The 19,182-nt window shown below is 36.8% G+C and overlaps 1 protein-coding gene across 4 annotated transcripts in view; it reads right to left on the bottom strand.

Moving 5' to 3' along the window:
* MIB1 (MIB E3 ubiquitin protein ligase 1) overlaps positions 1-19,182 on the bottom strand; it is an 82,991-nt gene that overhangs the window by 44,029 nt on the left and 19,780 nt on the right. For all 4 annotated transcript variants that reach the window (XM_068932323.1, XM_068932324.1, XM_068932325.1 and 1 more), the window contains exons 5-12: positions 14,665-14,731; positions 13,329-13,533; positions 11,493-11,676; positions 11,029-11,173; positions 9,791-9,924; positions 8,967-9,074; positions 3,898-4,095; positions 1,143-1,294 (exon numbers count right to left, since the gene is read on the bottom strand). In XM_068932323.1, the coding sequence (XP_068788424.1) occupies positions 1,143-1,294; positions 3,898-4,095; positions 8,967-9,074; positions 9,791-9,924; positions 11,029-11,173; positions 11,493-11,676; positions 13,329-13,533; positions 14,665-14,731 (1,193 nt within the window). The remainder of the gene's footprint in view (positions 1-1,142; positions 1,295-3,897; positions 4,096-8,966; positions 9,075-9,790; positions 9,925-11,028; positions 11,174-11,492; positions 11,677-13,328; positions 13,534-14,664; positions 14,732-19,182) is intronic.

Below are 19,182 nucleotides of genomic sequence, written 5' to 3'. Positions count from 1 at the left end.
TTACGAGAATATGAACTACAGATTATGTGAATAAATTATCAAGTTAGCCTTGAAAGAATGCCAAGAGGATAGTGCCTTCACTTATAGAGCTATCATGACCACTGCAGAAAACCACAGACACATTTATTGTTCCTACTGTCACTTCCAGCTAGTACTTTTACTATGTTGAAATGTAATTCCATTTAATATACATGAATACTTGTTTATTTTTAACTATCAGTCTCGATAGTTACGTTTTAAGATACTAACCTAGATTTCATTCTCATACGTTACTATACACCTTCATTTGTCCAACTGCACTCAACTGTAAAGTAGCAGAACTTAATAGCAGAAAAGCAACACACACACATTTCAGGCAAATGAAATTCTGAATTCACCACCATATGAAAACATAATACTGCAGTCTTTTTAGAACGACAGCTCCGAAGAACATTTATCCATAAAGTAATAATCAGCAATGCAGCTAAATTTTTCCATGCCGTTCCAGCTACACAACACATTTTGAAAGCTCTGAACTGAAGATGAAGTGTAGACATATACTACGCAATTAGTGCAAAACATATTACGCCTTGAAATTAATATTTTTGAAATGAACTGCTATGGAAAACTTGAACAAAATGTCTTCTATACATGCTCTTGAAGAAACAAAGTTTCTTGTACTGTCACATGCAATTTAACATGACAACTCTACGTTCACTTTACAGCTGCATGATTATCTTTAATAATTATTCACCAATAAGTACTTCTAAAAACTCAAAGCCTTCCCCAATTCCAATATTGGAGAAGAGCTGAAACTTTTTTTTTTTTTTTTTTTTTTTTTTTTTTTTTTTACAAATCCTATCTCAAGATCTTACTTAGCAATTTCTTTCTTGGCAAAATATTTATTTGCAAAATTTTGCTTTACATCTACTATGTGGAATTCCCCAGGAACATGCAGATAACTAAACACAGTGTTAAACTAACCAGACTAGTTTCATCTAAACACGGTTATCCAGCTATTAGTCATGCTAATAATCCATGTCTAAGCAACATCAAAATTCAAGAAATAAAGTTACATGCAAGTTTAAGGATTTTTTCAAAATATATCATAATTTTACCTTCCTTTTTTAATGACAAAATAATCTTAAAAGACAAATCTTTACCTAGGATTTCCTCTCAGTGCAGCATGGTGAAGAGCATTAAATCCATTATTGTTGGTGATAGTAACATCTGCTCCAGCTTCTAACAATACAGCAAGGATGTCATCACGCTTTTTACTTATTGCGTCATGGAGTGGAGTGTCACCCTCAGAATCCTAAAACCAGAAATAGCTTGCATCAATTTTTACATGCATCCACATTTTAAAAAAACAAAACAAAAGCAAAAATAGGAAAGGAATGAGAAAAGATGCTTAAATAGCACTAGAAAAACTGACTACACAAATACAAAGCAGTTCTTCATACCTAAAAGTATAGCTATATTTTAGGCTTCAGAGCAAGCTGCTTCTGATCTTGCTCTGTTTTTGCAAACGCTCAAGTAGCTAAGCTCACCGAGGGCTCCAGCCTTCTACAGCTGCATTAGCATCAGAACTCAAAACCGGAGCTTAGGTATGCCTTTGACAGTACTGAAGACATTAGTGTGGACATCACCTTCTCTATGTCCCATGTTCAGATTGAGCTGATCTTCAAGTTAATGTGTCTCAGTAATAGAAGGGCAGCAGCAATGGCCACAGCAAGAGACAAGAGACTGGGCAGGCAAGGGGAAGGCAGGGAATTTTGTGCTATGAGGACTAATCTTGAACCAGTAACTAACCACCTAAAAGACAACAACAAAAAGACTGCATAAAATAAAAGAATAAGGAGGCCAAATATAAGGTGCATTCCAAATAATGCATCTAGGCAACTGTGTCGTTTTAACAGAAGTAGACCATTTTCCATGGAGCAAAAGCCAATTGTCATAAGCAATACTGAGCTTTTAAAACTTTTAAACTTTATGACTAATACCAGATAATACATTATACAAAGTATACGGAAATATTTCCTTACATTATTGAACAGGCAAAAAAATAAGATTTTCAGCTTGCTGTAGTTGTATTTTTTAAATCTTCTAAATAAGGGAAAGATACTTTTTATTCCAAGAAGCAATTTGTACGTCACTTATTCAAAGACCCAAATGTTTGGGCTGAAAATGAACGCTCTACGACTAACAGTCGAGAACTTAAGTTCATTTGCTGCTCGACAGGCAAATTCTCTAGGTTTATGCTTCCTGTAAATTTCTGACACCATGTAAGTAGAGAAGACTTTTGTCACTGCCATTGACTCAACTGGAGACTGAGAAATTCGGGAATTGAACATTCTGGCAATATACTGTAATATGAAAAGGAATCTTTACAATCTTTACAGTGAGAATCACAAATTACCAAACAAAAAGTGCCCAAAAATGGAAACATTTTTAAACCAGTCTGCCAAAATTAAATTATACAGTTTTTATTCAGTTTAATTGACTGCATTTCTTGAGTTTACTGCCTGTAGACTAACATGTCTTTGTTTACACAATGAATTCACTTGGGAAGCAGAGTGCTGGCCAGTTAAACTGCAGTTATGCTTCAATTTGACGCATCGCCTGCGCTCTTGCCATCAAAATCAATCGTCTACTCTGATTTGCACATCAAACTTCCTCAGCATAAATGCAGGATCTGAAAGTTTATTATTTTCAAAGGCAATTATATTTTCCAGGCAAAGTTTCATAGTGTCATTCCACTGAACATTTCCAATCAGACTGCTGTCATTTAAAGTCAGAAATACCCAGTCTGGCCTACCCATATAGCATATATCATTGTATGATACACACAGACCCCCTTTACTGGGCTCAATACATCAAAATTATCATCATATCTAACCTTTAACAAACGCTAAGCAGGGCCTGGATGGATGCTAGCTATCTAAAAGCTCAACCTCAGTAAGAGCAAGATAGTACATATAAAGCCAGATGGAAACAGATAAATGAACAATTCTTCTACTCACTGAAAAAGTAGAAAGTTTGCTCAATCTTGTCTTATGTGGATATACAGCTTTAAAAAATTAGTGAATTTTAAATTATGGTAAAATAAGGAGGCAAATATGTGTTATTGCATTATATCTTGATTTGCCCAGGGCATTACAGCTTTTCCTTTTTTGTGTAAGCCTTTTCAAACTGTCGTATTCAGATTTGTTTTTCTTGTGCACCGCATGAGCCTGCATTCAGTTTGTGCAGAAAATAGATGCTTCCTTATTTGATAGCAGGTTTCTCCTCTACCTTCCCAACTCCCTCTACCGTATGTCACAGCTTCTGCTGCATTCACTACAGATAAAACTGTTTCTGTGCAACTATGGTACTTGAGGGTCTATACCTGTGGACTTTTTAGACAGAAGCTTGTACGTTTTAAAGAGAATCTGGCTAGACGGTTCTATCAAGATAGGCCAATTCAGCAAATAGTTTCCTTTAAAAAACATTCCATAATATCATCAGCCAAAAAGATGTGAAGACTCCTAAAGCTGTAGCTTGCAAGAGGAACAAATAGCTGCAGATTGTATATACTATGAATAGTCAGTAGGGCAAGTTAACAATTACAGATAAACACACAGCCTGTGAAAATACTAGCATCAAATGACTAGAATAAATCAGGTGCCCATCTAGCTGTCAAGTAAACAGATCCATATAACAGCATTTTTCTTACTGATCACATGCTGGGGCAGAGGCCGAGACAGACAGCCTCACAAGGTCCATTCCTTCAACCCTATTATTCTAAGTCTTCTATCATATATATATATATATATATACATACACACACACACACACATATATATACACACACACACAGCATCTACAATCATATCATTCAATAACTAACAAATAGATCTGTATCAACATTTACTTCACCTGGAGACTAGGGTGGCAGCCAAAGTCCAGTAACGTCTTCACAACTTGCAGATGACCTTTGTTGACAGCAATATGAAGTGGAGTCTGCCTGCGTTTGTTGCGAGCATTTAAATCTGCGCTGCCTCTGTGCAAAACCTCTATCACAGCACCCTCATCACCAAAAGCTGCATGATGAACTGCCCTGTCTCCATCTTTGTCCTAAAGTAGAAACATTAATTTGTGCCAGTATATTCCACATTTCCTTTACATTTAAGCAAAGAGATTAATTTAAGCTGAATCAAGGTACATATTTTTCTTTCCATTTTAGATTAAATTAGATAATCAGGATACCACTCAAATACTGAATTAAAAATATATATCTACATATGTATCAATCAAACCACCTGCAACAGAGGATGAAAAGCCTGTTTGTAGCTGAAAACAAACATACAGCTACTACAGACATATATATTCAATGATATTGATATTTTATATCATGCAACTTTTGTTCTGGATCTGTGTGATGCCTTCATCAGAAACTTGGATGGGTAGTGTTTTGCTTATATAATTAGGCTAATAATTATCAGTGTTGCACATGTGTGTGTGCCAGTTTTTAGCTAATAAAGGCTTTCCAAAGGAAATCTAGGATTGTGACTCAAATTAAAGAGGTTCTGAGTCACAGCATTAATGTTCTGATTACATTCAGTTTATTTCAGTGTCATCTGAATGGACGCTCAAGTTACAAAAGTCTTAAATCTGTCAATTAAAGTTATTCTAACATCCATAAGTGGACTGTAATACATGAAACATATTTAAATATTAATCAAATATATATATGAATGATAGCATATAAAAGTGATAAGTAAAATGAAAACTATATTACAGATTCCAATGCTGTAGAGCTTCCATAAGATGATATTCTAATCAAATTTATGTGCACAGTGGAATACTACTACGTATTTGCAAAATTTAATTTCGATAATAGAAAATACTGAAAATGCTAAGCAAGATAAATTCATGACTGATCAAGGGCGCACTGGATGTCATTAGAATCCCTCTTGGGAAAGTCAAATTTCTCACAATTTTCTTGCCTTTTAGCAACGTTTTTCTGAGATCATTTTACTTATATGTAATACACATTTCTAATACACTTTATATCAATGCAAGAACAAACAGTTCTCAGGATAAATTCCATTTGCACAAAAAGATAACAAGGAGACTATTTACAGCATTTAAAAAAATATTTGAGACGTCTGCTAATTATCAAATTTGTCTTTTAGGAAATACGCATCTCATTTTTATTAAAGATTGTCATGGCAGTAAACAGCAACCTCAATAACGTCTGATAATAAGAGATTTATATTTATGTGTCTGCCATATCAACTCATGCTACTGAATTACCTTTCAAGATAGCAAGACTCTTTCACAGGTTCATCTAAAACAAGCACACAGAAAAAGCCAAAGCACGTCTATTCAGAAGGGGAAAGGGTCAGAAAGGGAATTTCTCCCAGTATTTCTCTGTTAGTTATACTGAACACTGCCAGGTGAAACTTGCAAACAGCATGACAGTACTGTTAAAATGCTACAGCATTTATTTCTAGAGAGCATAATTTTTGTCCATTCGTATTTACAGTCTGCAAAGTACAGAGATACTGATGAAACCCATAATTTACTGAATATTTTATAGTCTTAAACATATTATAATTCTGAGACACAAAACATTGAATTTATGAAAACCTCAACACATAAAACTCCTACATCTGCTTTAACAAGCAGAGGTCCAAGAAAGCACATGCATTATTTGTCACTAGCATCTCAACAGGTTTCTCAAGAGCTAAATCCCACAGTTCTTCCGCAATAGCATATTAATATACCTAGAAAAAGCTAACAGCTAATTAAACATCTGTCCTAAGACTTACACTTAGATATAAGTCTAAGTATTAAAACACTATATATTTCTATACAGATCAAAAACATAATACTGTCAAGTAGTATCAGCATAGAGTAACTGATACTCACCGATTTCTGGGAAGACTAGAAGGCAACTTATTGGTACTATGTAATACTACCAGGAGCTCTTTGAGCTCTTGTCAGTAACAAAACATTTTCTGACTAAACAGAGGTCACCAGCTCTCAACATTTCCAGCGACAGCAGCATAAAAGCAGACAACACTGTGGGCATCCCCAGAAAATGTCACAATGAATATAAATTCTCTGCAGCAGTGACTATAAGTGCAAATATACCCAAGTTAGCTTTAAAGTAGGTTAGCTAAGCATTTTTATCCATTCCTTCCATGCCACAGGCTGCAACAGCCAAGTAAGAGACTGATTTTTTTGCTCTCTGCTTACTGGCATTTTATGATATTATCATATAATTCAATCAAATAATTAAGTACATATTATTATCATATAATTAAGTACAAGTATTATCATTATTTAAACAGCTCAAGGTTACATGAAAAAGTTTTCAGAATTCAAATAAAATCCTTGGAAGTATTCTTAACGCTAGCGTTACGATACTATCAAAGCCTGAGATAATGGAACACTTACAATTCTACTAGCTAACTATCAGTTATGTTATTTTGAAGCTGTTCAAGTAGCGTGTTGACTTCCCTCTCTAATGCCTCTAACTCCCTTCTTACATTAGCAGAGAAAGTAGCAGTGAATCACTTTACTGCAGCTTTGATCCCATAGTACAGATGAAAAACAACTTAATGTAGTTTTGAAGTGTATGGTATGTACCACAGTGAAAGTACCACTTCTAAAATGATGCTACCTCACAGAAATCAGACCACAGAAAAAGTATGCACAGTATAAAATTTCAGCCACCTTTACCATTCAGTAAAAAAAAAAAAAAACCTTTATAAACTAAAGATTTGTATTTGTGCATGTAAAAATAATTCTAGCTCCAAGGACTGTCATCACTTCATTAGTGTACTAGCATGTTACGACTCTTCTGTATATGAAATATAATATAAAACTAAAAGCTGATGCATATTATTTTTCTGTATTCTAACAATGACTGGGCACACTACAAACTTCAAAGCATTCTATTAAGACTTGATTTATATTCTGAATAAGAAGTTTGACAAATCTTTCTCGTATTTCACAAAATGAGCAAAATCTGCAATATCAGTGCTTTATGTATAAACGAGACACAACAAATTCAAAATGCAACTGTTACAATACACTGTTAGATAGTGAACTGTTAATTGTCTCATGAACAATCATTCTAATAAACTTAAGCAGAAGAAATCCTCCATTTTGTGTTCCATTTGGGCAAAGCTATTGTAAGGCAGTCCTTACACAAAGATATTGCATTACCTTCTGCTCAAACCTGCTTTACTTAAGAACAGGAAACTTTCTCTTAACTGAATATTACATGTAAGAAACAGGGTAGGTAATCATAGTTGGGGATGCAACATTTGTTTTGTCAGAATGCCAAAGGCAGAGTGTGGCCTATTGCATTCTCCTACTGAGAAGGAATAAAGGAAATGAAGAACAGGCTTCAACCACTACAATCACACATAAGCTCACACAGTTCTAGATGGCTAAAATAATATTTTACATTATTAAAGGTGTTAAAGAAGTGAATACTGACATTTTGCAATGCGGTTAGTAGGAGGCTAGTTAGGGAAAATAATCACACTAGTACAAGCAGTTTTCCACCTTTTCTTGCATCTAAAAAAAAGTTACAGTAGTCTGCAATACAGACTATTGTTTCTATATGTCTGTGTGTGCGTGTGCAAACACACACATGTGGGTGCATGCACCAAGAAAAATACAGGCATTTCAGCCATAACCTATCTATTGCATAATGCAAGGAAGGGAAGAAAAAAAGGATTCAAATAGGAAAAAAGCAGTAACACATTCAGTATGCAGAACTTCCCCATTCCTTGCAACAAATTCAAGATCGATTTCATTTTAAAGACTGTTTCCATAAAATCTACCTCCAGAGAAAAGAATTCCGTAAGAAAGGTGATTACGTAGTTTCCCATCAATTTTATTTTAATTCCTTACATTTCCCATATCTTTCTCCAAAGAGGAGGAAGGAAAAATAAAAAACCAGTTCTCAGTTTGTATATCTAATACTATCAAGCTGGCCACTTATTTATTAGAATAAATGCAGCTGAAGCTTATTATTCAACTAACAGAAAAGCCAAAATAAGTTCTGTGCAATTCTCAAGAATTAACAGAGAATACTGCACAGTCTACAGTGCAACTTATCAAAAAGGGATTAAGTGAATTACTTCCTAAATGAAAAAGACTTTTTCTTCCTATGTGGCCTAATTTAACCTTTAAGTGAAATTTAAACCAATTCAAGATCCATTTCACCTTCTTACACAAGGGAAATGATGATACAATTAGTAAGGAATGGGCTGCAGCAACACGGAAACATAACTAAATACCTTTTTCAGATGACTTCAATGCCTTATACGTGTATATCGATCATCGATAGCATGAAATACAGTTCACTCATTTCCTAACTTGACAGGTAACAAAAAGCAAGAAAAGGGACACACATACACAAGAAAGCAGCTGCAGACACAGAAAAAACATTCTCTGTTTATCAGAATTCTGCTCACTGCAGAATTCATAGCTACTAGAAAACCAAAACACAACACATTCATGCCCCACAAAACAGCAATGGATATACCAAACACACGTTTTTAAGCACAGTGTAAGCATGTACGTATTATACTAAATATGCATGACACTTTGTAAGATCCTACTTCTAAGAAAGGCAATTTTTTAATAAAAAGATAGTAACCTATTCCTTTCTTTGTGGCCTGCTTATAAACCATTTAAAACACATTATAGAGTAAACAAGATTGTAGAATGTAATTTGTTTAATATTTAGTTACCAACCAGAAAAGCAAAGGCAGCTCTGCGTTGCCACCTGTAACACTTTGTATTTCCAAGTGCTAGAAATATATTCATACGCTACATAAAGACATGAAAAGCTACCTATAAAAGAGAAGAATGTACCAATTAGTGCTGGAAGGGAACTGCAATAGAACTATTATTCCTGTATGTAGGAAAGCTTAGTGCTTAAGGGGACAAAGAGTATTTTTAAGTATTTAAGTTACCTCTGCTTCTACATCCACGTTCTGCTTCAGAAGCAACTTCAAAATGTCAACATGGCCATTCTGACTAGCTGCCTGCATAGCTGTGTGCCCAGCGCATTGTCCATTCACCTGGAAGTATATAAATAGATAATTTGCAACAAATACATATACATATTTATGGGACACTACAGCAGCATAAATTTAAAGTGTACTAGAAAACAAACCAGCAGCATCCTATGAAACAATCTTTACATAGCTGCCTTTCTGCTACAAATGGACAGATGATCTATTAGGTCTGCTCTATTTCATTTCTATACCATTAGCTAGATTGAAGGAAAGAAGCAAGACAATAGTATAACTTTCAGCTATAAATTAACCCTCAGAACTACTGGAGTTCAATCTCTTATCTCCAAAGAATTACTGCTACAGTAATGAGAAAAACATGGGATTGTGATTTTAAAATGCATCCCCTCAATCAAATGCTAGATCTATTACACTAGTTAAAAAAAGACAAGCAAGCAAAATGACTACCCTCCTTTCTTACATCCCCTCAAAACAAAAGAAGTTGAATACCTCTCACTAACTGTGGGCGTTCTCTGCCTCAACTCTGGCAAGGATAAACTGGTAGGCATTTTAATTCATGTCACATAAGAACACACAAAGTTTGCCCAGTGAAAACGTGTGTAAAGCAGTATTTTCATTTCCACCATGTTTCATAGGAAAAAAAATGGGAGAACAGATACTGGAACCAGCTGTATTAGTTCTGTGCAGACACTGTTGACTGCAAGGGGATTCTATGACAGCTTCAAAGCCTTTAGTATTAGTCCCCAAAACAGAACACTCACATCCACATCTGGTCTCTTTAGCAGGTCTTCCACTTTAGCAACATCTCCATTGGCAGCAGCTTTAACCAATTCTTCATTGAGATCTCCAGATTCTTGGGTTTCAAATAATTTCTTCAACAGCTGGGACAATCTCTCTGTAATTATTAAACAAAGGACAATTAAGACCTAAAATTGTAATCACAGAAAAACAGAAAAATAACAGCTGAATCTGTCATGGTTCTAAAGACACGTACATAGTAACCAACAAGCCACCATAAAATGGCACCTTCAAGTCATGATTCAGTTCTGAGTTAAGTGCTGCACCTCAATGACCTTGAAATAGTTGAGATTGCCACAACAAATACTCAAAACAAAGATTTAACCACAGAGAGGTGGTCTGCCACAAGTTATAAAGACGGAAGAAAAAAAAGTGGAATTTACATGTGGGTATATCAGATTTCTTACTCTTCCAGGTTAACTTAGGGTATAGCCTCCCCTCCACGATTTAAAACACTCAGTTACATTGCCCTTCTAACTATAGTTTTACAGCCACTGTGATTTTGTCTCTTTTGCAGTAAACTCACTGTATATACGCTTCAAAAACAGAATCCCTATGAAAAAGCCTAATAAAAATCACATAGCAAAATTTCTTGCCATTAATATAAAGGGAGGGGGAAAAACACAAAAAAACCCACAACTAGTTATGACAAAGAAAAAGCCTATAGACCATAAGAAATGAATTAGAGGAGGCTCAACAAACCTCAAATGAGATTAACCACTCTTTGGCTAATTCCAATAGGATATATATATTTTAATCTATATAAACCAAGACAAAAATTATAATCTGAACAACAGGTTGCAATAAATCCTCACCTAAGCTTGCTATCCAACACTACCTTAAAACAAGGAACAAATTAGCTGATTGCTACACTCTTTTCATGCCTTAGTCTCATTCCAATCTAATGTCTCTTTTAATCATTTCAATTTTAATGCCCTTAGAGCAGACCAAAGACTTCTTTGTAGTCTGTACTCAAATAGAACCCCAAATTCCATTTGGAACTTTTGCATACTATCAAGTATACATACTACATACCTATTGCAAGTTCCTCCCTTGTACTGAAGTATAATATTAGATTAGCCAGACTCCAAGTTTGAGTATTATCAGCCTTGCATAGAAACTGCATAACTAGCAGTTATCAGTTTTTCAATTGACACAAATATTTGTCATACATTTATTAGTGGTTATTCTTCAAACTTACCACCAGATGCATTACTTATAGCAGATCCTGCTGATGCCACCTTTGAGACAGCTGCTGGATTGTACGTCCAAGATGTCCCACAAACCTCCACCTTTAAGTCGCTATCTGAATAGATCTGCTGGACCCGACCGACTTTACCTAAAGTCTGCATTGAAGAAAGAGTCAAACGCATATAACATCAAAATTAAATGTTTAGACATCAGAACGTTATAACAAGTGACTAATTTTACGAAGTCAGTTTTACAACAGTACAGTCATTAACACTTTTAGCTACATTTCATCAGGATAAACAGATTACTACAACAACTGAGCAAGTATTATGCTGTGCTTAGAGAAATACATTTTCTGTAATTTAGAAAGGTGTCATCTTAACTCCTACAACCTCCATATATTATTACCAGCCCATACTTACAAATATTTTGCAAGTTTTACTACTCTGTGTACACAAACATACAACTACTTACAGGAAGCATTGCTTCAGCCCACTCTCCATGACCTCTCTGAAGAAGCTTGATCCGCTCCAAGTCGTAACATACTTGAACAAGGTCACCCACTTGAAATTGTGAGGTACCTCCTTCTGCACCTTGAGCAGCATCTCCACTTCGGACAACATTAGCTTTGGTAAGAACAGCTGGGTTAAATGTCCACCTTTTTTTAAAAAAAAAAAAAAAAGTCATTTAAAGTGGATTTTAAATATGCAATACATTTAAAAATAATCTATTGGATAAGGTTTTTGCTTGTATGCCTAAGAATCTTCTGTGATTAGATACTAGGGCATATTTGTTGTTAACCACTTTTTGCACATAAACTTGTTTGTCAATCATTAGTTGAATACTGCAAGGGTGATCTTCAGAGAGGAAGATTTCTAAAGCAAAGAAGACGCTTCCTGCCCTGTTCTCACAACCCAAGGGGACGTTACAAGAAAACACTAGCTCTGAAAGCAGCCATGCAGTTTGTTTTTGCAGAGAGAAAAGGAGAAGAGTCATTCTGGTTGGAGACTGAAAGATTCAAGATGCTTCACAAAGGATTACACTGTCATGAAATAATATGGGAAAAATACGGAATTTCGCCCCCTCCCCTGCCAAGTCAGAAGCTGCAATATCAAATCATAAGAAGATTCTGCAACCAAACGCATGGCCTAGATACAACTAAATTTTTAACCAAACAATCCTAATTTGTATTATATGTTTTACTGGGTTACAGGCACTTAGCTGTTTCTATGTTGGTTTATATTCTCATACATAACACTGTGGTCTGTCCTTTATGTGTCATTGGGTCTGAGGCTGACTCGTGTCCGACTATCAGATCTAGCTGAGGAGGATCAAGTGATCTCTATAAAGGACAAAGTCAGCGAGGAAACCCCAAGAAAGATGAGCTCCTCTGGCCCTGCAGCCATGACTGTCAGAGCAAAAAGCACTCACATCCCTTCAGGCTGTGTTAGCTGAGAAAAGAGCTTCATTTTGCATTATTTGTTTACTAATGTTAGCAAGAAATTGCAATGCCTTGAAGGAAAGTCTGAAGGAATAATGTGGCTTTAACCCTTTCTGGACAATGTGAACAGGTCAGTCTTCACATACAATTGAAATCATATTTCATTCAACTGTTCTTCAAAGACAAGACTAGCTCTTGAGAGCAAGGCAACAATACAAAGCCACGTGAAGGAAATAAGCTCCGATGCAGCAGCAGAGCTAGGTTTGAATCACATTAGCAAAGATGCAGCTCCTCAAGCTTCAAACCTAAACTAGCTTGCAGGGAGTAGCTTTGTTGCATCTTCCCCAGCACTTCCCATTCTTGGTCCATATTTACACAAACTAACATTCCTCTAGGCAACAAAATGCTGGGTATGCATCACGACAAGATCTCCATATACATATCCGAGGAGATCCCCAACAGAGAAAGAAAAGCGCTCTTAAATCACTTTCCTGAAAACCCACAATGCATGGCTGCTACTATTCCCCTTGGAACCATGAGATACTGTGTAAATAAAAGAAAAACACTGTTTAAAACATTATTTGTTTGGAAATTGGATATTCCACAACTTTATTCAGGTATCTGGGACTCAAAATTTCACCAAGCGTGAGAAGCAGCAAACGTTCTTTTCCCACTAAGGCATCTCTAAAGTACAGAAAGTTTCTGTAACATGTAAGTCCTCACTGCACATTGTAGAAGGAGTATAAACATTCTCAAAGAAATTTTGACAGACCCAAACAGGAGAACATAAAGTTTCTCACACCAAGCCATCACAAACACTGAAGACAAAGAAAGTTTGAGGAACGAATGATAAAAGGTATGTAACAAACCTGTTGCCACTTGGATACTGTACTACTATGTCATGATCCTCATCAATGCCACAAACTGTTCCAGTTGTTGTTAAGGTTTCAAACATGCCATCAGTCCATCCTCCATGACCATGCTGCAAAGACTGTACAATTTCTAAATCAAGGTCAATGTTTACAAGGTCACCAATTTGCAGCCCACCAGGATTTCTGTTACCATTTTGCTCACCTAAAATGGAATAAAGGGAAAACGCCCGTGAGACCACAGTAACAGTCCAAACCATCTAAAGAACAGAAACTAATTTCTCAAGTAGAACTAAGAGCCACAAGACCTCTCAATTGCTCTAAAACTACACTGGCCAATAGCAAAGAGAGAGTGAACAGGCAGAAAGGAATTCTGCACCCCTAGTATGAAATTTAGTATTTCTTAATTAAGGCTTCTAGATGAGTAGCAATAAAAGCAGCATATGGTAAACAGCCCTGACAGGCTCCACTGTGGCCTCTAACTAGGATGGTAGCAACTACCACACACTGCTGGACATCTAGAAATACATAAAAGCTCTGACAGTTTTAAGAGACTCATGCACACAGTGCCATCTACCCATTCAGTGGCTGGAAGATATGCAGAATGTCCACCGAAGGTGGTTTTTGGAATTGGGTCAATCCCCAAATGTGGGGAAGCAAGCACTGGCAAAAGACCAGCTCCTAAATGACCAACGATGAAAGTCTTTAATCCTATAAGTAGGGAGATGGCTACAAACCAAAAAAAATTTTGCGTTCTTTTTTTGCGTGTGCAAAAAACCTTCTTCCTGGACAATGTCTACTTTCAAAAGACGTGTCATAGCAAAAAGTCATCAGCTGTAGGAAAAGAGCATATGTTCACATACATCAAGCTATGATAACTGATGAGAGAAGACTCTCGTGAGTTTACTCACTGTCAGAGCCATAGGCTGGTATCTGGTGCCATTCACAGAAAGTTCAAATGTTTTCTCTTTATGGCCATGTATACCGTACTTCATTGAGCATGCCTAAATATTTTAACAGTTCTATCAGAAAGCAGAGATATGTTTAGCTACCTCAAAGAAACATAGTGCACAACGTTCACGTGAAATGCAAGTTATTACTTAGTCAATACTTAAGAACTCTCTTGCTGTACACTTGGCACACTGACAACAAACACATTTAGAAAAGAGCTACAATTTATTATTAAGACACAAACCATCACACTGCACAAAAGTGCTACCATTTGTATTTCACTATACAAGATAGTTCCTTTAGAGGATGTTTAAAAAGGAAACAGAAATCCAGACTAAGGAAAATTAACACAAACCAAGATAAATTTACTTTATCTACAACTCACCTAACACAGGACAATGGTCCCTGTAGAAAGAGCCTCCTTTTGCATCCTGGACACATTTCAGGTCAGACTAGGGAGAGAGAGAAAGACAACTTTAGTCCTCACTGGTCGAATCTCCACGTTAACGGAGGTCTGTAAAAACCAGAACTGAAATATACTCAGTTAAGAAAGGCTGAACGTTATGTGTACGCAAAACGTGCCCTATGAAGTTACAGATGCAAATGATCTCTAATACTTTTATGAGCTGTTGGTCTTGATAGTCTCAAGATTTAATAGCCCTTAGCAACATAAAAGGCTTTACATTAATGTTTTGTAAAGGCTAGAACATTTTTAACTCAAAACAGTTATTAGAAAAACACAAAGCTCTTCTGCATTGTTCCTTTCAAAAAAAGCAGCATATTAATGTAAGTAAAGTAAGAATAAAAAAACCGCACACAGTGCTTGATGCCACAGCCCTTCCTGTACAGTATCAGTTAAAGCTTACCGATGCGGCCCTTCCTTCCCACAGCTTTTCCTGTCAGATTTATGTTTACTTTAACCTAGAGAAAAAAGTTGGCATCTAAAATTTGGCATCTAAATTCTACAATCTGAAGAATTTTCTGTGAAAAATAGACAGAACACAAGGATTTGATGTTTGTTTGTTTGTTTTTAAACTTACATTGAACTAAACATAGCTCTCTTAAGGAGAAAAGTTCTAAGGACTATGCCTCCATATTGTCTAAGAAGCAGAAGTTCCAAGTGCGATAACTGGCTAGCATTCATAAGCCCAGCAGAGTTCCTATAATTCTCCCCTCCTCTAGTTCTTTCCCATGTAACCCTTTAAGCCAAACGGCTGCCATCTGGCATTACTCTCTATGGAACAAATCTCACTACACAAAGGGCACGTTGTGTGCATCATGAGTCGGGAAGGAGATCGGAAGCTTTGTTGAATGTGTCAGAATACCACTGGGGATGGGGGAGGAAAAAGAGGACAGGTGGTGGTTGTGATAAAAATAAAAACTAAACAAACAGATCAGCTTTTCTAATTATTTCTTCATTTTCCCCATCCAAGATTTATTATCACACTGTACTCCTACAAAAGGATTAAAAGGAAACCTCTCAAGTCTTCCCAGTCTCCAAGATGAATGCCATACTACCTTCAGTGACTTCTAACTTTTAATATAATTTGGCATATAGCCTATGAAGAACGTCCAGCCACTTTTCAAAATGCCAATTAAAACAGCCAGATCAAAATAATGAGATGTAGTTGCTCTTCAAATTCTGTCAAAAAACGCAGTTTGTTCAGCACCCAAACAGAAGGGCTGCAACAAAATGCTGCCACCCGGTGGGCAGGTGCTGGGTTTAACTCGGCTGAAGACAAAGGAGCTTTGCCGACCAGCCCAGATGGTGAGCTGATTAATTCACTCGGACTAATAGAGATTTAATTTGCCTGGAACCACTGAATACAAACTCTTCATGTTATGCAAGAGCCAACCGTCTGCATAAGAGTCAAGAAGAAGTATACACGCAAGAGCTATTTTTTTCCACATTCTTCAGAGCATCTATAAGACAGTAGGAAAAACCAAAACAGTTCTCCTAGCGACCAGGCAAAATTTGGGCACAAGATCAACATGGGTTACAGCAAGTGGGAGTGTACAGTACAGACTGATGTCTAAAAGCCAGCAGTAGTAGAAAAAAAACTGAGTAGCAATATGATGGATTTTGAGCTACAACCCCTCGCTATTTTCCAGCAGAAATTACCAGAGAGCAGCTTAAAACACCTTACATTTTACACAAAGACAGAAACTTCCAGATCCATGCAGACAGGGCTGCTCTCTCTCTTTACCCTGCTTGTACTACACACTAAGTGTATTTTATTTCTGGAGTATGATATAGCCGGCTGTAAAGCAAAGCTGTTCATGTCCAACCCCACTTCCCTATCTGTCTTCCTTTCACTTACATTGGAGTCCCTGGTAGATTACTCACACAAAAGAGAGTCTGATCTAAGTACTGAAGAAAACCAAAGTGTTTTTTTTTTTGGTTGGTTTTATTTTGCTTTTTTAAAGCAAAGCCTGCACCAGAAAATAAGCTGAGAAGGACTCACGGAGAACGCAGGGAAAGAGGAGGCACTGACAGAGATTAAAGGCAGCAAGAAACTCACTCATGAGGTAGTGTATATACAGCAGAGTTCCTTCCACAGCTTCCTAAACGGTGCTGCTAACAAAAGTAAACTAACATATCAACATAAGAAAGGTCTGCAAACATCTTTAAAAAAAAAACAAAAAAACCACACACACCCCCAAGAAAAGACAGACGCACACACAACCAATCCTGAAAAAATTCCAGGAGTTAAGACAGAAAACTATACTTAATACTACTTCAGTACCAGGAAAACTGGCTGAGTAGTTGTAATTCTAATTCCAGAAAAGCCTGCCTACTTCTTGCAGTCACCTACTGTGTTTACCAGAAAAGGTAAACAAGCTTTCTTCTCCCCAAGTAGTTTAACTAAAAAAAAAAAAAAAAAAAAAAAAGAAAATCAAAATCGGGGGCCCTGTTACACTCAGAGTCATGTCGCTGCCAGGTTAATGTGGCAGGAGTGCGCGGTGTGAGAGGCCCCCTAGTGAAGAGGGAGCACAGGCACACCCCAAGCCTGGCACCAGCCACCGGATGACAGACAGCACAGCGTTATTGTTCCTCTGCTCCCTCCCTCCCTCCCTCGGAAAGCCGGGCTGTGCTGCACTTCAGAGAACTCCACTGTCATTTCTGGCAGTTTTATGAGTTGCCATGAAGGTAACAAGCGGATTGAAATGGCAGATCATTTGGAGATGAGACTTACAAGTGCAAAAGGGAACATACCAAAAGACAGAAGGAGAAGTTAAAATGCCAGTTCTAGACTCACAATGATACTGTACATGCTGCAAGGCCAGGTGCAAATACGTGACCGAGAAACACAAGAAGATGAAAACAAAACATAAGCTTTTATATGCTAACTTGATGGGGAAATGATGCAGTGAACCCAAAAGAGGATGCTTTCCAGAAACAGGACAAGTTGTAGATTTTGTGGAATTTGTCCATATTTAAAGAAAAGATGGAAGCCCCAGTTACGCAGGAAATAAAACTGAAAGCTCAAGAAAGAGCATGAGCACAGATGTTCCACAGCAAGAATTTAAGGCCAATAGCTGTTGCATATGAACAGTGGCCTACAGCAGAGAACTTTGCTCTGCTGACATTACCTCCTGCTTCACCGAAAAATTCATTGCATTCCAGCAGTATGCGATTAGATTATGTAAACACCGTGATCTGCTGAGCCAAAAGGGAAATATAGATGAGATGACAGTTTACTTCGACATACCATCCAATTACACCACTGAAGGAACAGGTGCAATCTCATCATCATACAAACTCCAGGGAGTGAAAAACTGTACATTACACTAAAGTCAGCAGTGTTGGCAGATGGTGTTAAGAGTGCCATAATACATGACCTTGAAAAGTAAAACTACGCCAAAGGAGCAGCTGCCTCCTGGATTAACTATTAAGTTATTCCTATCAATATGGAATACTATCCACCAAAACCAGGGATGGAGGTCTACAGACTTGGCAAGGAGACCAGGGGTCCTGCTAAGAAAAAGCAAAACGTTTATCCTAGATGCACTGAAATGCCATCTAACATGAGCAGTAAAGAACACAAGGAGAGAAATTAAATAAAGAGGTGCGAGGTATAAAAACAATGATAGAGCTTCGCAGAAGAATCAGACTTCAGGCAATCACGAGTGAACAGTTTATAACATTACTGTCTATTGCTTATAGGTATTTAATAAAAAATAACTTTCCATGCATAACTTTTTTTTTTTTTAAGGGGGGGGGGGTTATCTTAGCCCAAAAGGAGGACAATTCTGAGTTTAATATGGTAAATGAACATGACAGGACAAGATCAGTAAGTCCATGCTTCTTGGCCGTGGACAGAATATAGACGAAAACTGGCTTGATCAAGACTGCCACAGAATGAAGGCAAATAAGACTAAACAAGAAGCGAAACAAAGTCTGCTGACAAATACAAATGAACACACAGGGAATATGTAAACACCCCATTTTTTTCTGGATTCAATAACAACTATCTGCCTAAGTTTGGCCACATTGTAAGGAATGTAATGAAAACACCTGCCTTGTAAAGATGGCCAAAAGACATGTTTCAATGTTATAAGTCAGTTTTGATCAACACCTAGAAGACGACAGAAGGACACTAAATTAATAAAATAGTAACAAGTAAAGTTCTTTCTATTTAAGGAGATAAGAATAAGAAAGCTGTTTATAGAAGGGTATATCATGAAAGTATACTAAACAATGACCTGTTTAAAGAAGCTACAACAGCTATTGGCATTTACCATCGCTTACAGCAATAACACGGGAGTTTTTGGCTATATGGAAAATCAGCATGTTTAAAATGAGAGAAGAAAAACGTAACTGCCATAGAGAGCTCACAATCTTCTAAATAACGTTCAGGTCAGAGCTTGCTCATATGGGGAAAAAAAAAAAAAAAAGGTC

This window comes from Struthio camelus, chromosome 2, assembly GCF_040807025.1.
Source record: "Struthio camelus isolate bStrCam1 chromosome 2, bStrCam1.hap1, whole genome shotgun sequence".
Lineage (NCBI taxonomy): Eukaryota > Metazoa > Chordata > Aves > Struthioniformes > Struthionidae > Struthio > Struthio camelus.
This window is presented reverse-complemented; position numbering and strand designations above follow the sequence as displayed.